Genomic DNA, 26,422 nt, shown 5'->3' with positions numbered 1-26,422 from the left:
AGGTGATTCAAAGACAAGACTTCCTAAACCCCAGACTCCTGTGTTCTGAATTTCCCAAAGATCATGATTCTAGAATCCGGCCTTCTAGAAGGAAGTTTTTGGGATAGCACCAACTTAGAAAATTGCCTTCTGGGTAATTTCAAGTCTAGGATTTCTGGAATTTGAGAACCTTAGAAATGTATTTGCAAGAGAGAGAGAGAGAGAGAGAGAGGGAGAGAGAGAGAGAGAGAGAGAGAGAGAGAGAGAGAGAGGACTGTTGTATTCCTTTCGTTGTATCCCCAGTGTTCAGTATAGTGCCTAGCTGTAGCGGCAAGCACCCTAGCATACCCAGGATGGCCTGCTAGCACAGGTTCTTTAATCTGCTTTTAAAGGAAAGCAACTTTAAAGGTGTCAACAATCTTCTTTAATTACATTCACTAGTTCAGGGGATAAAGTCAGCACCCTGAACCTCAGAGAAAATACAAACTGAGTAATTAGCATAAAGACCAACAGACAGGGATCTTAACTGCTTGAACTAAAGCAATATTGTTATAAACTTTATCTATACCACTGGATCGAGAGAGCCTTTACATCTGAGCAGTCGAAGAGTTCTGAACTTATGGCTACTCAGGATCTTTACCAGGGAATCAAAAAATCCTTCTCATAAACAAACCCCAAAAGCAAACCCAGAGTATATATACACTTCTCAGAGCCAGAAGGCATCACAACCCTCCTGACTCAGTGCCTAATCTACTTAGTACCAAAAGGTGTGAATGCCTCCCTACAAGCAAGCCTCCCCTAAGCAAGCCTCCCTTAATAGGCTATGTGACTCAGGATGTATCACAGCTGTGAGCTGGGCCAGAGCTCAAAGCAGGTAACATAGGCCTATTAATGGATGGGGAAGATCTTCATATCCCATTAACATTACACTAGCACATAGTAGTCACTTAAATGTTTATTAGAAAAGGGGGAGTTGCGTATGGAACTGTACTTATTTTGTCTTTTCTCCTTGCTATTTACAGCTTGATTTTTTTTATTATTCCAATTTTATTTGGTAATTTCAACATGGACCTGCAGGTCAGTGTTGTCTTCTGAATGTTCTTTTACACTTTCTATTTTTTTTAATGATTCATTAATGATCTTCCCCCTCCTTTTTTAGTATTACTTCCAATATCCTCTTGCTCCCCCTAAATCTACTGCCTTTTGAAAGAAAAAAAGCTTTGTCTTATAACAAATATAGTGATGTAAAACAAATGCATGTATCGGCTATGTCTGAAAATCATACCTCTAATTCATTATCTTTGTGATAAGAAGTTGGAAGCTCAGTTTTCTGTGGTCGTAACTGGCTACAGTATTGGAATCATTGTGTAATTATTCTCCTACCTCTGTTTACTTCACTCTAGAGCTAACCTATGGGTTTCTGGCCTTCCTGGAGTATCTCTAATCAGGGCCTTATGGTCTTTCTGTCCCCTATGTTTCCTTGGCCAGGGCCCTGTGGTCTCCTGCATCCTCTCATCTTTGGTCAGTGTTTCTGTGGCCTTCAGAGCTGTTTACCTGAGTTTTTTGGTTCCTTTGAGGCAACCCCTCTTCCATTACCTGTGGGTCCTTCTCCTTTCCAACTCTAGTTTTCACCCTGAGAAGGAGGGATCAGTCTACTGGAGGTTCTCCTCTTGACTTGGCCCTTTAGCCTACAGATTATTGAGGTTGTCAGACCCTAGCTCTGCACCTTCTTTGGCTCTTGGTTTACCCCTGAGGAAAGGTAGCAGGAAATTAGATGCTCTTCTGTTTTTTCCCTTCCGACTTTGTCCCTGGGAAAGCATTAGGAGTTTGGAGTCTTCGTTTACCTTTCTGCCTCCCTTGCCCACTGCATTCAGGACTACTGAGAGAGATAAACTCCTTTGGCTCTTGGTTTTTCCCTGGGGAAAAAAGTTAATATTCTGTATCTTGCTTCTCTACATTTGTACAAGCTGTCTCTCAATGCCCAGAATGTTTGCCTTCATCATCCACCCTTCCCAAGAATCCTTATCTTCCGTTCAGATATTACCTCCACTATGAAATTTGTTTTGATGTCTCAGTTATTCATTTGTTGTATACTGTCTCCCTAACAGAATGTAGGCTCCCTGAGGGGGATGGTCTTGCATTTATCTTCATATCTGTAGTGCTTAGAACAATATCTATAGTATTAAACTAATTGATTTGAAAGCACAGATCATATCTTTTGTTTATTGTGTATCTTAGGACAATGTTGTTATTTAAGGCCTGTCAATTGAAAAAGAATTGAAAATCTAGTTTCAGACATTCACTTTCCTTCATAAAGACACTGTCTTCTCCTCTTCACACTCACTGAACATATCCGATCAGTTGCCAAATCTTGTCATTTCTACATTCATGATATATTTCTTCCATTTCCACTCACATAGTCAATATACTAGTCCAACCCTCATTGCATCTCATCTGGACTATTGCAGTAACCTCCTGATTAGTCTTCTGCTTTCCAGTCTTATCTCTCTCTAATCTATCATTTATAAAGCTGCCAAAAAGATCTTAATGTAATGGCAGCTTGGAGCATGCCCAGATCTCATAACATGAAGGCACTCTGATTCTAGTAGGAGACAGCCTGTGTTCTTCTCTCACCTGAAAAGGGGCAGCTTCTTTTGGTTGGCTGCATAGCTAGAAGAGACTGCATCTTTAAAACTCCAGTCTCTCTTTCTTGCATATTCTTTCTCTTGTTACATTCAGTGGGTGAATATCACACATAGGTCACAATTCAACTCCCTCTCCAAATCCCTTTTAATGAGGCCTTTTCTGATCCTTTAACTGCTGCTAGAGCTCTCCTTTTCCAAAGTTACCTTGTATTTATCTTTTACATATATTTGTACATACTGATTGATGTACATGGACAGCTAGGTCCAGCCCCAGAGTCAGAAGGACCTGAGTTCGAATCTGTCCTGAGACACTAGTGGTGTGATGCTGCAAATTACTTAACCCTGTTTGCCTCAGTTTCCTCATCTGTAAAATGAGTGGAAGAAGGAAATGGCAAACTCCTCCAGTATCTTTGCCAAGAAAACCTCAAATGGGGTCGTGAAAAGTCAGACATGACTAATTGACAAAACAACAACAAATTCATGTACATGTTAGAATGCAAATTCCTTGAGAGCACGGACTGTTTCACTTTGTTTTTTGTGTCCCAAGGACCTAGTAAGTACATTGCTTATGCTATAGTTTGGATGTGTTAAGTGTATGTTCAACATGGTGTTTGTGTGTTTAATTAATTCAACCTTAGAAGAGTTGTCTAAAGTTTAAATGATGTCAAGCATGGGAGTATAGAAAATTAAAGGGAAAAATATAAGGCTGGCATACCTGTAATCAACGTCAACATTAAAATTTGCTTTGGTCAGTTCACCCAGTGTCATGAGGGCAGGGATTGCTTCAGCTATTTCCCATTTGGTCCATTCAAAGAGTCCAGGTTCCACTCTTATTTTCAGTGATTTCTCCTGTTTGAGTTCTGGATTCAAAAGAAAACACATTTTGTGGTGATCTGGATTATATGTAATGCAGATTCCAGCAAGTAGAATACAAATATGCCTAAATAGCGTATTTTAAAGAAGATAAGAAGAAAAATGTGATGCTCTCAAGAAAATGGTGAAAAAACAGCTACACGACAAACCACATCATTGTGAAGGTAGAGAATGATCCAATAAGCTTTATGTTTGTTGCCCTAATTATATATCCATTAAATATCAGTGTCATTAGTGAGTCTAGTAAGATCATAGATAGCACAGGAGACAGGAAATTAACTATATAAATGTAATCATGGCAAAATTAAATCAGTACAATTGTATAGGTAAACTAAATGTCATTGATACAAGGATGAAAACTGATCCAGAGAAGAAATAAAAACATTATCTAGCCTTAGCAATGATGTAACTAAAAAAAAAAAAAGAAATAATGTAACTAGATTGATGTACAAATGACCAACTATTGGCCAAGAATTTATTGAACATCTTCAAGATGGTGCCTTAGTTCTTTGTAGGGCAGAATTTCTTTAACAACTGAGTACTTGGTTAATACAATGGCACATGGGAGAGTAGAAATCAAGTAGCAATCATATTGATTAGAGAAATGCAAATTAAAACAACTCTGAGATACAACTTTACACCTACCAGATTGGTTAATATGATAGAAAAAGAAAATGACAAGTTGGAGGGAATATAGAAAAACTGGGACACTAATGCAATGTTGGTGGAGTTGTGAACTGATCCAGCTGTTCTGGAGCACAATTTGGAACTATGCCCGAAAGGCTATAAAACTGTGTATACTCTTTGGCCCAGCAATACCACTTCTAGTCCTATATCTCAAAGAAATACAAAAGAAAAAAGACCTATATGTACAAAAATATTTATAGCAGCCCTTTTAGTGGTGACAAAGAATTGGAAATTGAGGGGTTTTGAGCAAGTCGTATCATGTGATAGAATACTATTGTGTTATACAAAATGATGAGCAGGATGGTGTCAGAAAAACTTGGAAAGACTTAAATGAACTGATGCAAAGTGAAGTGGGAAGAACCAGGAGAATATTTTACACAGTAAGAATAATATGGTATAATGATCAACTGTGAATGATTTAGCTATTCTCGGCACTACAATGATCTAAGACAGTTGTGAAGGATTTATGATAGAAATAATGCTATCCACCTCCAGAGAAAGAATGGTAGAGTATGAGTATGAGTGTAGATTGAAGAATACTTTTCAAAACTTTATTTTTCTTGTTTTTTTTTTTGTTTTCTTTGTTCTGTGTTTTGTTTCGCAACATGGGTAATGTAGAAATATGTTTTGCATGACTGTGCATCTATACTCTATATCAAATTGCTTGCCTTTTCTAGGATGAGGGAGAGGTGAGAAGGAGGGAGAAAATTTGGAAATTCAAAGAATGTTAAATGTATTTTTACATGTAATTTGAAAAAATAAAATATAAAAATAAAGACAATTGATCTCTACTGTTTGTTGTCCATAGAAGGGTTAATTGGAATCCCTGAAGAGTAAGTTGTGACAAGCGATGGACTCTTTTCTTAGAGGACTCTAGTTACAAAAATACTGCCTTCTAGACAGCCTAAACCAGACACTGGCTAAAAAAAAATAACATTTCCAGTGAAGAGGGACACTCTATACTATCACTCAACAGCCTTGCCTAGATTCAGTTCTGATAAACACTGAACCCAAAGACAGTAATTTTCTTGATTAGCAAAACTGGGCCATAGAGACTCCTAGATCAAAGCGATATCCCCAAAGATCCCAGTAAAAATTAATAGTTAGCCTTGGATCTTCGTAAGTTCAGTTTCAGAAATGAAAGACTGTAGTTCTGATGGGCCTGTGATCAGCCCATATCAACAACCAGTTTAAATTTGAGAACAAATAGACCTCTAGATCATAAGAAAGCTGGATCTACCTGATTTCTGCTCATATAAATTTATTGCACTGCAGGTGAAAAATGTAGATGTGGTTACTCATGTAATGTGCGCCTTGCACGTAATTACATATATTCATTGATGTATATTTTAATTACAACATGTTTTAGGAATGCTTCTGTTTTATTATGTTGCTCATCATGTTTATCTGGTTATGTGCTGACATATTATTGAGATGTCAGTGAACTATGGGTGTGTTTCTACAGGTTCCATGTTCACAAACTTTGATGTTTGTACATGTTTTCTAATTGTGTATGGTGACTGATATTATTGTTTTGCTTTGCTGTTATGTTTGTTTACTTGTCTTCTATGGCCATATGTGTTCATGTAATGTGCCCTGCATGTAATTCAGACATATATTCATTTGCTCAAATATCCTGTCAAACAATATTTTACACTGTGATATATCTGTTACATGCATTTTTGATATAGATTTATTGTGAACGGCACCTTGATATAATTACCTGGAATATTGTGTTCGTTATACTTGTCCTGATTAATCTTGATGTTTAGGCTAATGTTTGTGAAATTTGCTTGCAGGTTTCAAATATACCAGAACTGAATTTTCAAAGGACTGCAAAATTTCTGATGCCAGAGAGTAGTATAATAGACTCTAAATGGCAGAGACTTGGGAGGAGGTACCTTCTTCTTCAGGAAGAGGCAGTTGGCTTTGATTCCAAAACTGGCCCTTTCTACCTTTTTCATTTGTGGGAGTAAGAAATAGAGTGGATGGGACCTAGGAAAAGAGGGTTGTCACTACAAGAAAAGTGGGGATTACAGAGTTTTCCAAATGTTGGTGGGGCTATTGAGCATGCACCAAAAGTATCAGTGTTCCCAATCATAGGAGTCTATTGAGTTTCAGAGACACCACATTTCAGAGATTGCTAGACCTAACCTGTGAAAGAATATTTATCTAGGAGTTCAGCCTCATATAGTAGGTAACCAGTTTACCCAAACTTTTAAGGTCAGAAGAAATGAAAGTTTTCTGAAAATTGTATCAAAAGGGAGCTTTCTACCTCTATTTAAGAAAGAACATTCTTATCTAACAGCATTGCTGATGAAAATTTGTTCCATGATCTTCACGTGGACGCTGGTTCTTGTATTGTTATATCATTAATGGGTATAGAACCAGGAACTCTACAGGTCAAAAGGAGCATGCTGCTCATCTAGAAGCACCCAACAGGGCACAAATGTATATATGTAGGTTCAATATCCATTCTTAAATAGTATTAACCCAGCCATACCAAGACATTATATCCTCTAACAAAATTGGAATATTTTTAAGTTGTCCATTTGATTTTGTTTTCACTTTTTAGAATATGGTAATATTTACCACAAAAACATCAACAGTGTAGAGAGAATTAATTGTTCTCCTGGCTTTGTTAATTAAGATTAGGATACTGAAAGAAGTGGTGGAGGGAATTGGGAGTTTGGGATATGGGAGTACAGGGAAGCGTTGAAACAAATAGAAAGCATGAAGACACTGGGGTCCAATGGGTGATTAATACAGGCAGGCCGACTTCTGTTCAACAGAAGAAAAAGCTCTCCATCAATGAGAACTGTCCAAAAATGCTGTCTTGTTAGACATTTCCATCAGAGGAATGAAAATACTTAACATCACTTATTTTTAAGACAAATACATCTATCTTACACAGATGGAAAACTATAGAAAGTCAGGAATGTGACTAGATTAAGCTAACATAGTTAATCACTTAGTGGTAAAGTGATAGAACTTAGGACTTTTGACTATGAGAAGACTATTTTTGCTATTAAGTAGTGTTTTTCTTTTCTTTTCCTACAGAGGAGAAGAATATACCTGCAAAGCCTTAGCCTTTAATGGACAAGAGTATTGCTCTGCTCCATTCTTAGCAGTAGTTTTATTTATTTATTTATTTTTGCAGGGTGGGGGGAGGGGTACGGGGATGTGCCTATTATCGATTTCCTCCTTCTCTGATGGGGAACTTGAGTTGGACTCTGGAGATGGAAATGACCTCATGCTTCATCTAATCCAACTTTCTACTCAATATAGCAATTCCTTTTACTTCTATAAGTGTAGCAGGACAGAAATGAGCTAAAGTGTGAAGGATGAAAAAGATAAGTTATGCTTATTTTTTCCTTCAGTGGAAGATCTTGCTTTTCTTATAGTCTTGTTCTATTGAGAAATTTTGATTAGGATGATATCTCACGGTTTTTAGAAGTATGTTTGGTAATTCTCCGATTACTCTGTAGAGATCTCTCTGAATTAATTATCAGTTGAGTTCTTAGCTATGCTCAATTCTCTTCTGCCATTGGAAAGGAGTAGTGTAGGGCAGGGGAAAGATCACTAGGCTGTAAGTCAGGAAGCTCAGGCTTTAGTCCTGTCTACCATTTACTAACTATGTAACCCTGAGCAAGTTATTTGGCCTCTTTGGGCCTCAATTTCCTTAAATGTTAAAAGAAAGGATTGGACTAGATGAAGTCTAAGTTCCTTTCTAGTACTAACATTATAAAATTCTGTGAATAATCATTATAATTTTTCTAATGAAATGATGAAAACTCACTTAAATGTTTAACTTACCTTCTAGGATGTGTTTTGCTGTCTGTATACATCGCAGAGCTGGTGAGCAGTATATGTAGCTAATTTTGATGCCACCATCTTGTAGAGCTTCTCCTGGGAAAAAAGACATTAAATTCTTCCTTTTAACCTAAATTTAGCCATAGATGGGTTATAGCTATTTTTCTTTTTCATGTATAGGGAAGAGAAATGTACTCAACCAAATTCCCCCTGAGTAAAATGGAAAATAGGATTATCTCTTGCTATAGATTCCTTTCGTTTGACAAAATTTTTTTTATTACTACAAAAATATATATAGAATGAATATAGGCCAGTAAAACTGATTTGTAGGTGGAAATTTGTGCTGGTATACACACTCATCTACATGGACACATGTATAGACACAAAGAAGTCAAACAATAGTTTGATATACTGCAGAGAGAGAAGATTATCTGAGTTTAAGGATATCTAGGTTCTAGTTCTAGTTTCGACACTCTGTGACCTGTAACAAGATATTTCATTTCTGGGTGGCCCATTTTTCTTATCTTTTAAAAAAGTTCATTTAAATTTTTTTTTTAATTAACGAGCTTTTAAAAATTATTTCTTCTACTATCCCTTCTCCCCATTGAACAGATAACAACAACAAAAAAAAAGACTCAAAGTACAAAGTCCTCAAGACATAGCTACAAAGTTCAGCAAAACACATTAGCTATGTCCAAAAATGTATATTTCACATATTTTAACCTCACAACCTCTCTTTTCAGGAGGTAAGTGGCATGTGTCATCATTCTTTTGGACTTGTGGTTTATAATTGCTTTTATCAGTGCTCTAAAACCTTACAAAAAAAATCCCCCCCCAAATGGTGTCATTATTGTATAAATCATTCTTTTAGTTTTATTCACTTCACTCCTTACCAGTTTATAGAGGTTTTCCCACTTTCCTCTGACACTGTCCATATCATTTTATAAATGGCACAATGATGTTCCATTACATTCATATAGCACAATTTAGTCCAATAATAGATTCCCTTTAGTTTCTAATTTTTGGCTACCGCAATAAGAACTGCTACAAATATTTTTGTACACAGAGATCTTTTTTCTCTTTCTTTGATTTTTTGGGGTTATAGGCCTCATAGTAGTATAACTGCATCAAATAAAATACATAGTTTGGGAATAGTTCCATTTTTTCCATATAATTGTTGAAAGCCTGTTCAGATCCTTTGACCATTTACAAATTAGGGAATGGGTCTTAGTCTTATACATTTGAGTCAGTTACTAATATATTCTGGAAAAGAGACCTTTATCAGGAAACTTGCTACAAAGATTTTTTCCCCCAGCTACCTATTTCCCTTTGAATTTTTGTTACATTAGAATTATTTGGGCAAAAACTTTAATATTTTATGTTACCAAATTTTTTCATTTTATATTCTATGTTCCTCTTTATCACTTGATTATACATGAAACATTTCTATAGCCATAGGTCCAAAAATTAATTTCTTCCTTGCTTCTCTAATTTGTTTAAGATCTGGTCTTTTATATCTTAGTCTTTTATCTATTTGGTGCTTATCTTGGTATATGATAAGAAGTTGGTCTACCTAATTTTTGCCAGGCTACTAACCATTTTCCCTTGGAATTTTGGTCATTAAGTGAGTCCTTCTCCAGTCTTTGGGATTATTAGTTTTCCTCATCTTTTAAAGGAAGATATTGGACCTGATGTTCCCTAAGATCCCTCTAAGGACTAAAAGTCTACAATGGAGAAGGCAAAATTTTGGACATAATATTGAATTGAAGAAGTAATAGATTAACAAAAGAAAGAACCAGTCAATGCATTGGAAATGGAACTAAAAATACCAGAAAGGCAATAATTTAAAAAAAAAACCCAATTAAATACCAAACTAGAAATCCTGAAAAAAAAGAATTAATTAAATTGAAAGCAATAAATCATTTAATTGATGACTAAACCAGGGGTAGGGGGAGAGAAGTAATAGATTCTGAAAAAAATAAATGTAAGGCATAATTTTATTTTTTAAAAAAAATCAATTGTATACAAAGTGATGAATCTCCCCTGCCTCTTTGTACTTTCTATATAGATACTTTAAAATTTCAGTTCTTGATATTAATGCCAAGTTAAAGAAAAAATCTGATACATACCTGTAAGTCTGGACTGGAAAATGCCACAGGAAGATAAAGGTGGATCATATTCAAAATTTCTGAGTCCATTCTTCCTTTCTGGCAGATTAGAAGGGAAGTTCATATCTGGTCTATAGTATTTTCCTATGGTATAAATTAATGTTTTAGTTACAATCAATTTCATCAAGTTGGTGAAAATTTGTATTTAAAAATGTCTTACTGTCTAAGCTCAAGATTCCAGACAGTTCCAGTGGTCACCCAATCAAACTTATTCCCCTACAGAATTTCCTCTACAGTAGCACCAACATGTAGTCATTTAACCTTCTCTTTTCACAAAAATTATTTAGTATTTTATTTTCCCCCAGTTACACGTAAAAACAATTTTTAACATATTTTTAAAACTTGCTATCTATGCTAATCTCCTCCTCTTCCTTACTTCTCAACCCTTTGCAATCTGTCTTGCAACCTCATCCTTCAAATTAAACTGTACCCCCTTCCAAGGTCGCTAATCCTATTTTAATTATTCAATCCAATGCTTCCTCCCACCAATATTCATCCTTTTTCTTAATACTCAACCTCCTTGACCTCCCTACAGCATATAACACTGGCAAACAATCCCTCCTCCTGAATACTAACTTCAGGTTTTTATGGCACTATTTATTCCTGGTTCTTCTCAAACTGGTCAGTCTCTTCTACTCAATCTCTATTGCTGGACCATACCCCCTAACCGTGAGTGTGAATCTGCATTTCCCCCAGATCCATTTCTTTCTTTTTTTTTTTTTTTGGATAGCGGAAGGCAGGGCAATTGGGGTTAAGTGACTTGCCCAAGGTCACACAGCTAGTAAGCATGTCAAGTATCTAAGGCCGGATTTGAGCTCAGGTCCTCCTGACTTCAGGGCTGGTGCTCTACTCACTGCGCCACCTAGCTGCCCCAACCCTTTTCTTTCTTTATACTTTCTTAGTGATCTCATCAGGTCCCTTGAATTAAAATATCAATACTATGCTGTTGTTTAGTCATTTCAGTAATGTTCAACTCTTTGTGACCCTACTTGGTGTTTTCTTGGCAGAGATACTGGATTGGTCTGCCATTTCCTTCTCTGTAAGTGATCTGCCCAGAATCACACATCTAATAAATGTCTGAGGCCAGATTTGAACTCAGGTTTTCCTGACTCGGCCATCTTCAGTTCTTCCATCTCCCACACCTACCCCCATCCAATAGTTACCAAGTTTTTTTCAGATCTTTCCCTATAATATATCTTGAATCCAAATCTGTTTTTTAAAATTACTACTACCTTAGTCAATGCTGAACTGGACTACTTCGGTCCTTCTAATTGGTCTTCCTTCCTTTAGTTTCTCCCTGTATTTTCTACACAGGTGCCAAAATAATCTTAAACTACAGGTCTGACTATATCATTCCCTTGCATAAGAGATTTCATCTACTCCCTACTGCATGTAGGAAAAATTATAAACTAAAGTCCTTCACAATCTGCCTCCAAATTATCTTTCTAGAGTCTAGAATCTAGACTATTTTCATGTTACTTCCTCTCATATACTTTACATTTCAGCTAAACCTAGTCTACTTGCTAGTTCCCAAATGTGACACTCCGTCTGTTGCCTCCATGCCTTTTCAGAGGTTGTCCTCTGACCTGGAATATTTTCCCCCTTTCCTTCTGGCATTTGGAATCTCTAGCTCCCCTTAAGACTTAGTTTAAGTGCTACCTCTTATAGAAGGTCTTTTCTGATATCCCAAGGTGTTAATGTTAGTTATACATGTGTATACATACACACATGCATGCATACACACACATATACATATCTATATCTATATCTATATTTATATCTATATCTATATATATATATATGCATTATACATGTTATTTCCCCAAGTAAGCTCCTTGAAGGGACTGTTTCCTTTTTGTCTTTGTATTCCTAGCATTTAGCATGCTGTCTAGCATGGTAGGCATTTAACAACTACCCTTCTAAAAGCTCTATTCTTTGTATCCCCTTTAGTATCTAGTTGAGTGACTAGAACACAGTAGGTGCTCAATAAATATATTGAATTTTTGTTTGAACAAATATTTCACTGTAGTCTTATAAAGTACAAATTGCAAGGTAGCAATGGAATTGTTTCTAGCTCTTTTTGGAGTTATTTCCTGCTTACTAGAAAATGCTTGTTGACTAGACAGAAAGGATGATAAGTTCCTCAAAAGAATTTATGTGATAATATGGATTTCAGTGTAGAACAAAGCATAATATACGTCATTTGAGATGCTCAGATTACTTATGATAGCCATGTTTCTAAGTTCCTAAAATTTCTCTTCCTCCTATGCTTTATATACATAAGATGCATTCTATAATGACTTACCTGAGATGCTCAGATTAAGTTCCCAAAATTTCTCTCTATATTATAGTATACAGAAAATAAACTAAAATGAACATTGTATAAAATACAATGAACTGCAAGTCAGATGACTGGGCTTGCAACTCTGCTTGGCCAGTCACTAGCCCAATAACAAATCACCTCTTTGCACATCATTTTCTTTATCCGAAATACAGGAGTTGAAGCAGGATTTCTCTCCAGCCCTGAATTCTATGATTCTCTGAGTGAGAAAGACTACAACACAACGATAGCCAGAATTTATATGGCAATTCATGGTTTTAATCTTCACAACAACCTGGGAGGTAGGAGCTATTAATATTTCCATTTTTCAGATAAGGAAACTGAGGCAGAGAAATTAAATAACATGCTTAGGATTACACAGTCAGTAAGTGTGGAAGGGTAGTTTTGAATTCAGGTCTTCCTTACCCCCAATCCAAGGCTCTTCTCTACTAGCTGCCTCAATAAGCATAATTACTAGGTCAGTTATACTGTATTAAAGGTCTTTCCTGGGTCTTGTTTCTGAAGAAGAACAGAACCTTTTATACTAAACCTGGGATTTATTCCTAAAGTGATCCTTGTAGTTGGAAAGTCTCTGACCTTTTAGCCTTAGAGCTGTTACTGACTCACACAAAATAAATTCACCTGCAACTCAGCCTTCATAAGAACTATCACTGGATTTTTTAGAAATGACCTAATGCGTCCCCTATTAATTTTACACTTGAGGAAACTGAGGACTAAGAGAAGTTATGACTTGGTCAAAGCCACACAGAGAGTAAGAAGTTGAGACAGCATTCAAAACTAGGTGTGATTCTAAATCCAATACTTTTTCCACTCTACCTCTTTATTGACTAGAAATTGTGACATTATATAATTTTTGTTCATTTATCTCTATAAACATATTTTGAACATTTTTGTTTTGTTTTGTTTTTAGTCCCATACCGAATACACACATGTGGGAGGAGACCGCTGTGCTCTTTAGGAGAAATCTTAGATATGAGTCATACGAGCTTTGCTTTTCTGATTTCTCTTGAGAAATCCTGGTCTGGGATTGACAAGCCAAAATGAATGTGACTTTTTTGGGGTCAGGTCCCAGGATCAAACCTAATCCATTTAAAGTGTCCCTGGTTGCTTCTAAGTCATGGGGTATGATTATTGCTACATCCCACCTGAAAAGCTAAGAACTTCACCTAAAAAACTGAGATCAGAAAGGAGACTCTGTCCAAGCCTGCTTTTGACTTCTTTTTGTCATCACGTTACTTGATCCTCTCAACAGCACTGTGAGGTAGGTACTAATATTACCCCTGTTTTAAAGATGAGACTGAGAGAGGTAAAGCCCAAAGCCACAGAGTCAGTGTCTGAGGCAGGATTCAAACTCAGATCTTCCTGACTCTCAAGACCTATGTTCTATATATTGTATCCTTAACTGCCTCAAGCTTAGGCACTTAAACTGTAGGCTAGATCAAGGCCATGTCTTAATACTGGCCTTAAGAATTCCTACGTCTGGGAGAAGTGGTCAATCCTGTCATACTGTGCTGGGCCTGGACTCAGGAAGACATGAGTTAAAATCCATTCTTGCACCTTTACTAGTTGTGTGATCCTAGACAAGTCATTTAGCCTCTGCTTGCCTCAGCTTCCTATTCTGTTAAATGGGATAATAGCAGCATCTATCTCTCAGGGTTGCTGTGAGGATAATATGAGATAATATTTGTAAAGCCCTTTGTAAACCTTAGAGATACAGATAAATGCTGTCATTAATATTATTATTAGTATGCAGTAGTAACCCATTTATTATTTTTTCCTTTTACTGACACTATGCCTGAATGTAAAAACCTGTGTGGTAGACATCATTTTACTAAGTCCATGTAATTAGGGTTCTTTTTAGAGATAACAGCAAATTGACAGAGGATTTTCTTGGTGGGGTGGAGATTTGGATCTATAATGATTGGGTAAATCCTCCCCAACTGTCCAGGGGTGGGGAACCTGTGACCTTGAGGCCATATGTGGCCCTCTAGGTCCTTGAGTGTGGTCCTTTGCCTGAATCCAAACTTCACAGAACAAATCCCTTTAATAAAAGGATTTGTTTTGTAAAACTTGGACTCAAAAGGCCACACTCAAGGACCTAGAAGGCCACATATGGCTTTGAGGCTGCAGGTTCCCCATTTCTGTATTAGACTAATGAGAAAAGCAGTGGGCCCCCAGGAAGAGGTAAAACTGGCAAATGTTGCCAACCTTCTGAGAACCACAAAGACTTTGTCTTTCCTCTGGAGCTCTCTCCAGTGTTGTGTGGAATAAATGCTGCTGTGGCGAGCATGGGACAGCTCTCTCCATTTCTGATTCTTTTGCTGAGTAAGAGCAAGTAAATCTGGTTGATGGTAAGCATTGCTCCTGGTGAGTAAGCCTGCAATATTAAGTAAATTGTTCTTGATTTTACTTTAACTTTATGTTGTGTAGTTAACAGTGAAATTAATAGCTTCGTTGTTTTTGTTGTCTGTTTTCAGGGGAGGGGGAAAGCATGATGCATCTAGAGTGGGAAGGAGGACTCAGAGTATTTTGTAAATATTTTGAACCTAAAACTAATTAGAATCTAAAGGTGACAATTTGGGGCACTTCCCATGCAATGTGTACCAAGGAATGGTATAGAGAAGCTGGTATAATGGCCAGAGAATTGATTTCAACATATCAATCTAATTAGGATCCAGGGTTTGATTCAACCTACCATCTATAGTTGAACATTGCTGCAACCAAGACTTCCCAAAGATTTGATCCACCCTTTCCCCATGACGCATTACCAGAAGGCTTCTTCTATGTGTCAGTACCTGAGAAAATGAGAAGAAAAAAGTGACTATTTCAACATCCAACATTTGCTATAATAATTTAAGCCCTACATTTGTACAGTGCTTTTACAGACTATCAAATGCTTTTTTACATTTTTTATCCTCAAATCTACTCTGTGAGGGAGGTAAGACAAGTATTATTAACTCCTTTTTACAGGAGAGAAAATGAAAACCTAAAGATGTTAAGTGGCTTATACAAACTCACATGACTAGTAAGTAGAACTTGAATACAGGCCTTCTGATTTCAAACACTCTATTCTTTCTAAAACCAAACTGCCCTGAGGACCATTACTTTTTTCTTTTTCCTATCGTGAGACATTTAAGTTGTGCACATTTATTTTTGTACTTACAAATAATGCTCCCATGAAAATTTAATTCAACATATTCAACAAACATTGATTACTATGTGAAAGGTACTATGAGTGCCCCAGGAGATACAAAATCAAAAATAAAACCATCCCTTTCCCTAAGGAATTTACACATTATCTTGAACAAACGTGTAAAAACTTTTTTTTGGACACTTTTGATAACATTCATAACAATGAAATTATTAGATAAAAATATATGATTATTTTTGTGATTTTTATTACTAGATTGTGATCCCAAAAGATTCTACAAGTTTATGATTTCTTTCTTTTTTTTTTAAATATAAATTTAGGACCATTACTCCTAATAATATTGTAGCATACTGACAAAGAAATAGGACTTTCCTTTCATAGGGACTTTTCTTCCATAATTATAGTAAATTCTGCTTAGGTCTTTACTTCCCAGATGGTACTTTTCACAGATTCTATAGAATAGACAAGTATTTGGAAATACTAAAAATAGTATTGAAAATTGTGACCTCTTAGCAAGACTCTGAGTTGTGCATTTTCTGCCTCTTTCCCCTGGGACTCTTTTCCTTAATTTCCTCAAAGAAAATTGTTTACTTCAAGGACCATTTTGAAGATCATCAAAGATCATTCCTCTATTGACTGTGTCAGAATTTATCTAAGTTTTTAGGGGTCACATTTAGGACACCAACAATTACAGTTTTGTTTTCTATTTGTCCAAGTAATTCAATCAACTTTTCATTCAATCCAAGAACTTAGCTATCATGATATCTCTTATTTATATATTAAATATTGGTTTTATTTAATTTTCTCTGGTGCTTTTAAGTATTAACATACTTTTCCTGCTTAGTTCTTTCAAACATATTTATTTTTTACTGTTGCCTTGCTTGAGATCATGATTTCCGCTGATGTTCTGAATTCCAATAAAGCGTATTAAATTATGCTTCAGCAGCTCATTTTGTGTCTTTGTGAATCTTCAAGTTTTATGTTTTTCCTTTTTGTGGCACTGCTTGTTGTGGGGTTACTCTCTTATTTGGGTTTTACCTTGGTCTTCTCTTAAGGCTTAGTACTTCATTGTGTTTGTTTTGTTCTTTTGGCTCATGTTTTTTGGCATTCTTTTTTGGGGGGATATTGTGCTTGGGCTAGCCTCTTCTGGTGTTCTTGAATGGATTGATTAAACCTTGTTTGGGTCCATCTGAATGCTCCTAGTGATATCATTTTAGACAACGTGGCTGGTGTTGGGTCCAATGTTTGCCTGATTCCTTGACTTTGGTCTCAATCTCCAGTGGTCTACTAAGGGTTGTAGTGTCAGCTGGTCTTTGTATTCCCTTCCCACGATTCCTAATCAAGAGTTGATTCCATGACCTTCTGGGTACCTGACTTGTTCCAGTACAGTGTTAAGGGTCCCATTGGTCTCAGGTCTCCTGCACAGCTCTACGGGTAGTAATTCCCTGTTGCTGAGTTGGCCCTTTCTTCTGCTGTGGCTCCCAGTGCTTCAGAGAGTATGTTGTCTGGCTACTTCTCCTTGTGCAGTCATCTATGGCATCTGGTTCTGCCCTCTTCTGAGAGTCTAGAAGGAGTGGGGAACCTGTGGACTCAAAGCCACATGTAGCCCTCTAGGTCCTCAAGTGCAGCCCTTTGGATTCAGTCAAAAGGCCACATTTGAAGACCTAGAGGGCCACATGTGGTCTCGAGGATGCAGGTTCCCCATCCTTGGTCTAGGGCTAGGATCTGGCTTCAGGTAACTACTTATTGCCTTGCAATTCACCTTTTTAGTACACAAACTTCAGGTCTATTTGGTGGAGCTCTTCCTGCTTTCCCTAGCGTGATCCCTCTCTCCAACTTTTTCCTCTTCTATGTTAACCAGAGCACAGGTTTCCCTGGTGTGAATCCCCTACCAATATCTGCAAGCTTCTGGTCATTGTTTTGTTCATTACTGGACTGGATTAAAGAACTTATTTCTGTTTCTTTTTGGTTTTCTTTAAAATTGGTGGTTCTGGGGTGCTTTTCAGATATTTTCTGTGACATTTTACATTGTCATTTTAACCATATATCTCCTTTTTCAGTTTCTAATTTTTATATTCTTTCAACTCAATTGTATTGCAATTTTATCTATTCTATGTTTTATTGTTTTTTAAAAATTTATTTATTTTTAGTTTTCAGCATTCACTTCCAGAAGATTTTGAGTTCCAAATTTTCTCCCCATCTCTCCCCTCCCCCCACCCAAAGACAACCTATAATTTGATATAGGCTCTACATATACATTCATATTGAACCTATTTTCACATTAGTCATGTTGTAAAGAAGAATTAGAACCAATGGGAGAAACCACAAGAAAGAAGAAACAAACAAAAGACAGAGAGAGAGAGAGAGAGAGAGAGAGAGAGAGAGAGAGAGAGAACAAATAATATGCTTCAATTTGCATTCAGACTCCATAGTTCTTTTTCTGGATATTGACAGCATTTTCCATCATGAGTCCTTTGGAGTGGTCTTGGATCCTTGCATTGCTAAGAATAGATAAGTCTATCAAAGTTAGTTATCACTCATTCTGGCTATTACTGTCTACAATGTTCTCCTGGTTTTGCTCACTTCACTCAGCATCAGTTCATTCAAGTGTTTCCAGGTTTTTCTGAAGTCTGCCTGCTCATTATTTCATATAGCACAATAATATTCCATTACATTCATATAACACAACTTGTTCAGTCATTTCCCAACTGATGGGCATTCCCTCAATTTCTAATTCTTTGCCACCACAAAAAGAGCTGCTATAAATATTTTTGTACATGTGGGTCCTTTTCCCATTTGTATGATCTCTTCCCTCCTTTATTTTTTTTCTTTATTTCCTTCCTTCCTTATTCCTTTTTTCCATTTTCTATCTCCTTTATTTCTTTTTTCTTTTTCTCTCTCCTTTTTCTTTTATTCTTCATCTACATTTTCTTCATTTTTTCTTTTTTTATTAGTTAATTTATTTATTTTTAGTTTTCAACATTCACTTCCGTTAAGTTTTAAATTTTCTCCCTCTCCTTCCCCCACCATGATGGCCTGCAATCTGATATAAGTTCTACATATACATTCCTCTTGAACATATCTTCACATTAGTCACGTTGTATGGAAGAATTGGGACGAATGGGAGAAACCACTAGAAAGAAAGAAAAGAAACAAAACAAAACAAACAATAAAAGAAAATAGTATGCTTCGATCTGCATTCAGACTCCATAGTTCTTTTTCTGGATGTGGATGGCATTTTCCATCATGAATCCTTTGGAATTGTTTTAGGTCCTTGCACTGCTGAGAAGGGCTAAGTCTATCAAAATCAGTCACCACACACTGTGGCTGTTACTGTGTACAATGTTCTCCTGGTTCTGCTCATTTTGCTCAGCATCAGTTCATATAAGCCTTTCCAGGTTTTTCTGAAGTGTGCCTGTTCATCATTTCTTATAGCACAATAGTATTCCATTACATTCATATGCCACAACTTGTTCAGCCATTCCTCAGTTGATGGATATCCCCTCAGTTTCCAGTTCTTGGCCATCACAAAAAGAGCTGCTATAAATATTTTTGTTCATGTGAGTCATTTTCCCATTTTTATGATCTCTTTGGGATACAGACCCAGAAGTGGTATTGCTGAGTCAAAGGGTATGCACGTTTTTATTGCTCTTTGGACATAGTTCCTAATTGCTCTCCAGAATGGTTGGATCAGTTCACTACTCCACTAACAATGCATTGGTGTTCCAATTTTCCTACATCTTCCCCAGCATTTATAATTTTCCTGTTTTGTCATGTTAGCCAGTCTTATATGTGTGATATGGTACTTCAGAGTTGTTTTGATTTGTATTTCTCTCATCTCCTTTGACCATTTATCACTTAGGGAATGACTTGTATTCTTATAAATTTGACTTAGTTCTCATATATTTTAGAAATGAGGCCTTTATCAGAGTCTTTAAAAATATTTATTTATTTTTAGTCTTCATATTTTGTCTATTTAAAAAAAAAGTGTTCCCTTTGCAGTTTGGTATATATAGTTAGGTGGTACTCCTACTTTCCTAATGTAACTGATTGACCAATGAACTAATGTACTTTCCATGTGGACTTCAGGGCATGTGCAAGTATTGGTTTTATTCTGCTATCACATGAATCAGAGGAGCTTTTCTATTGACTGCTCAGCCAGAATTGAAAATGACTTTAAAAGGCACTAAGGGCTTGGGTCTTTCTCTCATCAGTGGTACTGCTACCACATGACCTGTGTGTGCATGGTTTTCCTATTAATTCTCTGTGGTGTCTATTCTTTCCTGATCTTAAATGAAGGAGTATTCTACTAGATTTCAACTTTGTGCTCTTCGAAAAGTCAGGAGAGTAAAGCACCAGAAGTCCAGGATCCAGAATTTGAGGTCTACCAATAACAGCCTGGAGGGGTATCCAGGGCTCAGTTCAGCAGTACATTGACCCTTCAGCCAAGATATGGAGTCTTACAAGAGGGACAGACTTATTCATCAGTTATGCCAGATTTGATAGTTGCAAAATGCTTTGTAGATACTGTTTTAAACTTGAATCTACTCTTTCCAGGGACATAGGTGGTACAGGTGGTTAAGATTGGGGGGAATGTACTAGAATGGGAACTTAAGCCAATAGCATTAGAGAAGATGTCATCATAACCCTTCCTAGAATCCTGAGGGGGAGGTACAGTAATAATCTGGGAAGCCAAGCTGCTAGTAACAGTGTAGGTTGATAAGGTAAATAGATAGTCATCTTGCTATACCATTACAATGATTTCAAAGTAGATTGGGCTGCCTTTAAAAGTCCCCTTTCCCTAGAGGTCTGCAAGCAAAGGCTTAATGAATATTTCTCTAGTAAGTCACAGGGAGTATTCTTGTTCAGGTATGGTTTGATCTAAATGTCTTAGAAGGTCCCTTCCAACTCTAACAATTAATTATTCAATTAACTAATTAATATTCAATTCAATTCAGAACACTACTTTTGCAAAGCTGCTATTTTTTCTGCTCTTCTCTGATGTATTCAGCTTAGTGTCTTAGAAATGTCTATAGAGACACTTTTTTTCTTCTCCTTCCATTTCCAATTCAAAGATATCTTAATTAGATCAACAAACTTTTAGATCCAAACATTCTCTGTGACTGACTTTAAATGTACCCTTTCTCTAGCCAAGAGCCCATAACTACAGAATCTTATGCCAAATTCAGTTCTGTTACAATTCTTGTTCATCTCCCTGGCAGCTCAGGTATAAAAATGCCAGGTATTATTATTTGGAAAAAAGTCCAAATATAAAGAAGATCTCTTTCAGCTGAGATGAAGATACAGGACAGGTGTTAGGTAATTAGGCTTTATATTTCATAAACAGTTTCTATTGCTGATATAGTGCAATTTCTAAGGTAATACTCAAAAACAGAAAACGTATCAATGGTAAAAAAAAATAAAATGGACTTAGAGCATATTTTATATGAATTTTCCATGGAAGTATAATATTTCATTCAAATGTGTGGCTGACAATATATAAGTAGTTTTAATATGAAAATTTTAATTACCTGCAAAGCCTGTATTTTGCTTGTTTTTGTTGTCATTAATGAATGATGGGATTTATAGTTCGTTGTAGTACTGTTTTCACTGTCCTTGGAGTCTAGACCAATGGCTAGACTAAATGTATAAGTTCTGTTAGAAAACAGAAACAAAGAGAGATATTGAGAAAATCAGTCAGAGGTCTGGGGTTTGTGTCTCAAAAAGTAGCACTTACCATAACATTCTAAAGATATAATCAGCATCAAAAAATATTTGTGAAGCATGCTTGTGCAAGGCTATATGTTTGGTGTTTAATATAGTCTGCTGAGGGGGCAGAGCCAAGATGGCAGCTGGAAAACAGGGACTCCCTTAAGCTCTCCCCCAAATCTCTCCAGACACCTGTAAAAAATAGCTCTGAACAAATTCTGGAGCTACAGAAGCCATGAAATAACAGAGGGAAGCAGGTCTCCAGCTCAGGACTGCCTGGATGGTTGCTGGGAAGGGTCTTTTGCACTGTACTGGGAGCAGAGCGCAACCCAGTGTGGACTGTGCCAGGAACGACCAGACCAGGAATAGATTGGGTGGAGCAGGCCTTAAGGCCATGAAACACTGAGCTGTAGCAGTTACCAGATTTCCCAACCCATAATCCAAAGACAACTTAGCAAGTCATTGGGAAAACTGCTGGATCGGGGTGAGAGAAGTATGAGATCTGGGCCCAACCCCAGGTTGGTGGAGGTGGTGTGGCAGCAGCAGCAGGAAGCTCTGGTGGCTGCTTCCAGAGCTCCACCTGTGGCTGCTTCCAGCCCCAGGCCCATCCCATGAGAGGAATCAAGTGGAAGATCAGAGCGAGAGTGCAGGGATTGCGTTGCTGGCACAGATGCAGGATTCTCTTGCTTTGCCCTGCTTGGATCTTGGTCATGGTCTTGGCTGGTGGTTCTTGGGGAAGGAGGAGCACTGGTGTGGCAGAGCTTGCTGTGTAGAAGTAGTTCTGAAAACAGCAGTGCAAGACCCCTGAAGCTTGGGACAAAGCACTCGCCACTCTGAAGGCAGCCATACCTTGACCAAAAGCTCAAGGGTCAAGTAGTTGGCTGGGAACATGAACAAGCAGCTCAAAAGGACCCAGACTCAGACTCAGACTATAGAATCTTTTTTGGGTGACAAAGAAGATCAAAGCATACAGCCAGAAGAAGTTGACAAAGTCAAAGAGCCTACATCAAAAGCCTCCAAGAAAAATACAAATTTGTCTCAGGGCATGGAAGAGCTCAAAAAGGATTTGGAAAAGCAAGTAAGAGAAGTAGAGGAAAAATTGGGAAGAGAAATGAGAGTAATGCAAGAAAATCATGAAAAACAAGTCAATGGCTTGCTAAAGGAGACGCCTCCCTCCAAAAAATACTGAAGAAAAAATTAATAAAGTCTGCTGTCTAGAAATCTTAGATTATCACTAGTAAATTCATTCAACAAGGCATTTTGTCAAGTGCTCATTATGTATACTGTGAAGGATATAAAAAGAATGAAACATTGTTACTGATAAAATAACTATTATAAAAGGTAGAGAGTCATATTCCATTGACTCACTATAAGGTGGAAGTGATCCTGAGTTTTCAAAGGCTAGAAAATCAGAGTGCAAGTTTTGGTAATTTTTTCTGAGCTAGAGAGGCTCTGAAGTATGGTCCTAGTGATGGACTTTGTCTACTTTCTTGTTCATCTCCTCACTAGTAGCTAGACCATTAAATAAGGAATTCTTTGGCCATAGCGTCCATGAAACAAGGTTAGGAATATGAAAATACATTGAGATGTGACATACTATAAAAGCTTAGGTGAGAGAGAATTCCATTCCCATTTAGGCACAGGAAGGTAGGGAAGACTATCACAGAGAAAATATTTGATTTGGGGCCTTAAAGACAATCAACAATGAACAAATTCAGCAAACACCTAAGAAAAGCATTTAACATATGAGTAGGAAAAGGGATTAAAAAATCTGGTCCAGTGGTTTGGAAACATATTAAAAAGCCATCTTTTTCATTCAATTAAAAGGACTTATCTGAAGGAAGGAAACCTTATCAGTATTTATTCAAATTCTTAGGAAACAATGCCTTCCATTAAAACCTTTTCCTAAGGGAAAAAAAAGAAAGCTAAATGTCCTAGAAAATGGATTATGGGTGGTAATCAGACATAGAACAGAAATGTTTAAGGTATGCCTTTCCCTATGTTTAGCACAAGAGCCCTGAGCAATGACAGCACCCCCTAAAGCTCACAGCTGTCATCTAGTGAAGCGACCCCTCTGGAGACAGAGCCTGGCACATTTTCAAGCAGGTGCTACAGCCACAGCTACTGAAGACCCACAAAAGAAAATTTTTGATAACAAACTTGGTTCTTGTCGAATGGTTCTATAACAGAAACTACTATGATTTTGTCAGTGGAAACAACATTAAAGAAAAGGCATTATCATGTGCTTTGCTCTTGTACCCTGGGACTTTCCTTTCCTTTCTGACATGCAGCTAAAATTTTCCATATGTATTGTCTCCCCTATTAGACTGTGAGCTCCTTGAGAACAGTGGCTGTCTCCCTTTTCTGTTTTTTTTTTCTGTTTTTATCCTCAGTACTTAGCACAGAGACTTTTTTCATTTGTTCATTCATTCATTCATTCATTCATTCATTCATTCATTCATGCCCTGAAGGGATTAGCATAATGATTTGATGGAATAAATCTCTTAATTACTTACTTAATTACTTACTTACTTAATTACTTACTTAATTACTTAATTACTTTATTTAGTAGAAATACTTCACTTTTGAATAGTTACAGAGGAGAACCCTTGAAGAGTGTGGTCAAAGAGGAATTCAATAAATCAAAAAAAATTATTCCCCAAGAGTGCTAAAAATCATGTTCGATGACATGAACTGTTAACTTCTACCTTACCTTATTCTCTGTAACTATATTTTATCATGTTGTGAAATTTTCCTTATTTGACAATCTGATAGCTTGTGACTTCATTTTAAAGGGATTTGTTTTAAAAAGATGTTTGAGGGCATAAGAAAACCCTCTCAATTTGGACATTTCTCTCTAAAAAGATAAATGCTTACATTTGGAATATATCAAAATCAATAGAAATTGTTTCTGAAAGGTTTGTGCCTACATCACAGAGGGTGATTTTTTTTCTTTGACAGTAGTAAGTGAAGAGTGAGCCATGAGAATAGGATGTTTGAGGAAAGTGTTACAAAGTAGATAGAATTTAGGAACTCCTCAAGTGGTGACAGGTAAGAACTTGGTCAACTGAGGATATGAGAGAGAATAACAATCATAGGCAACAAAGGGAGTAGACATGGGGAAGAAATTTTGCTGAACTAGAGTAGTGTAGCAGTATAACTCAAAAAGGTCATAAAAACATTGAAGCTTATGTCCCATGATAATTGCAAATGAGATCGAGGAGTGGGTTCTTAGGCTATTGGAGTATCACACCTAAGCAACTGGTCAGTTCAGTGCAGTGGAGGAAGCAGTCAGTTAATATTTTGGTTTCATGTAGACTAGACAGGCAACTGGGTCCAAAGTCAGAAGACCCGAGTTCAAATTTGACTTCAGACACTTATTAGCTGTGTGACCCTGGTCAAGTCACTTAACCTTTGTTTGCCTCAGTTTTTCCACAATAAAATGGAAATAATAATAATAGCACTTACCTTGCAGGGCTGTTGTGAGAATCAAATGCAATAATATTTGTAAAGCACTTAGCACAGTGTCGGGCACATAGTGGGTACTATATAAAGGCTAGCTGGGGTAATTACTATTATGCAAATATTGGTGATGCATAGGGAGAGTGAAGAAGCATTTCTACTTCTCAAACCCAATTTTCATTAACTTTCAGTGTTTGTGGGAGTGGAAATTTTGCCCCCTTACTTTAGTTCTGTCCTGTGGGGTTAAGCAGAAAAGTCCAATCTCTCTTTAATGTATCAGTTCTTTCAATAATTGAAGACACTTACTTTGTGCCCCCTGTCTTTTCTCCTTTAGGATAAACCTCTCCAACTCCCTCAGATGATTCTTGTATGGTATGAACATGAGGCTATTCTCAACATTGTTCGATTTCCTCTTGGTAGTTTGTCCTCTGCCGTATGATGACCTTGGTGCTACTTCGATTCACCTCACATCAGAAGACTCTGTCACTGTACTGGAAGTGTTATATCTCTGCACTGCCCCGATATTCCTGGTGCTGCTCTGACTCTGCTTGTCATCTCCTTGTCACTATCTTGCATTGAAGCCTGCTATGAACTACCAAGATGTGGCATCATCCGCCTAGATAAGATTGTTGTGACCTGAGATTTGGACCTTCTGAAGGGTGGTGTTGGGGATAAGAAGATAAGAAGCTAAGAGGTTTGGGTCTTGTCCTCTATGTTTTTTTGTTTCTTTCTTCTTTTTCTTCAAGGTCACTCTTGATGGGGGTGGTGGGGCATAATTTTTTCTTTTTCTTTTCTCCTTAGTACCGCCTATACAAAGAGGGTTGTTCAGTAAAAGTCCTGCAATTATTTAAATGTTGGACAATCTTCAAGAAGATCATTAGGATCTCACCATCATGGAGATGGTATGTTTAGATAAGACCAATATGCTCTCATTTCCCTATAATGGGGATTAGTTTTCTAATTAGTTTTTTTTAATTAGTTTTTTTAAAAAACAGTAAGTCTCTGGGACTTGATTAGCCCTTACCTTCTTCGACCCTGCTTTCTGCTGACCTCAAGGCCTAATCAGTCTGACCCATATGGATGTGGGGCACTTCTGATTTGATGGAAATTTGAAAAACACATGAGTTACTATACCCAACCTTCAGGACCAGATGTATTTCTATATAGAGGCAATGGAGCCTATGTCAAAAGGGGCAAAGTGACATTCTTGTAACGTATTCTTTTTGTGTTAGGGCAAAAGAAGCTTCCTATTGTCCACTATTCAATAACATGAATGCCTCAATGTTCCTCATCAATTCTGGCCTAAGAGAGGCCTGCCATTAAGCTCATCACCAACAGCTTTTAGTGGCACATCTAAATGCTAACAGGAAAAACTAAATGAATTACAAAGAGAAATAGAGATTAAAATTGAAATATTGGGAACCTCAATGTACTCCTTTATGCTCTAGATAAATCTATTACTTTTTTTTTTAAAAAGAAAGAAGTTAAGGAAAGTTAAGGCCTTGAATAAAATTTTAGAAAAGTTAGTTATGATAAACCTTTTGGTAATTATTGAATGGAACTAGAAAGGAGTTTACATATTTCATATCTGTAC

The 26,422-nt window shown here is 37.0% G+C and overlaps 1 protein-coding gene across 1 annotated transcript in view; it reads right to left on the bottom strand.

Moving 5' to 3' along the window:
- Positions 1-26,422, bottom strand: part of UBASH3A (ubiquitin associated and SH3 domain containing A) — a 110,340-nt gene that overhangs the window by 13,337 nt on the left and 70,581 nt on the right. The window contains exons 7-11 of the mRNA XM_036745735.1: positions 21,189-21,312; positions 15,202-15,301; positions 10,127-10,249; positions 8,001-8,093; positions 3,340-3,484 (exon numbers count right to left, since the gene is read on the bottom strand). Of these exons, the coding sequence (XP_036601630.1) occupies positions 3,340-3,484; positions 8,001-8,093; positions 10,127-10,249; positions 15,202-15,301; positions 21,189-21,312 (585 nt within the window). The remainder of the gene's footprint in view (positions 1-3,339; positions 3,485-8,000; positions 8,094-10,126; positions 10,250-15,201; positions 15,302-21,188; positions 21,313-26,422) is intronic.

The sequence above is a fragment of the Trichosurus vulpecula genome, chromosome 2, assembly GCF_011100635.1.
Source record: "Trichosurus vulpecula isolate mTriVul1 chromosome 2, mTriVul1.pri, whole genome shotgun sequence".
Classification (NCBI taxonomy): domain Eukaryota; kingdom Metazoa; phylum Chordata; class Mammalia; order Diprotodontia; family Phalangeridae; genus Trichosurus; species Trichosurus vulpecula.
Note: the sequence above shows the minus strand (reverse complement) of the source record. Positions and strands in the feature narration are given on the sequence as shown.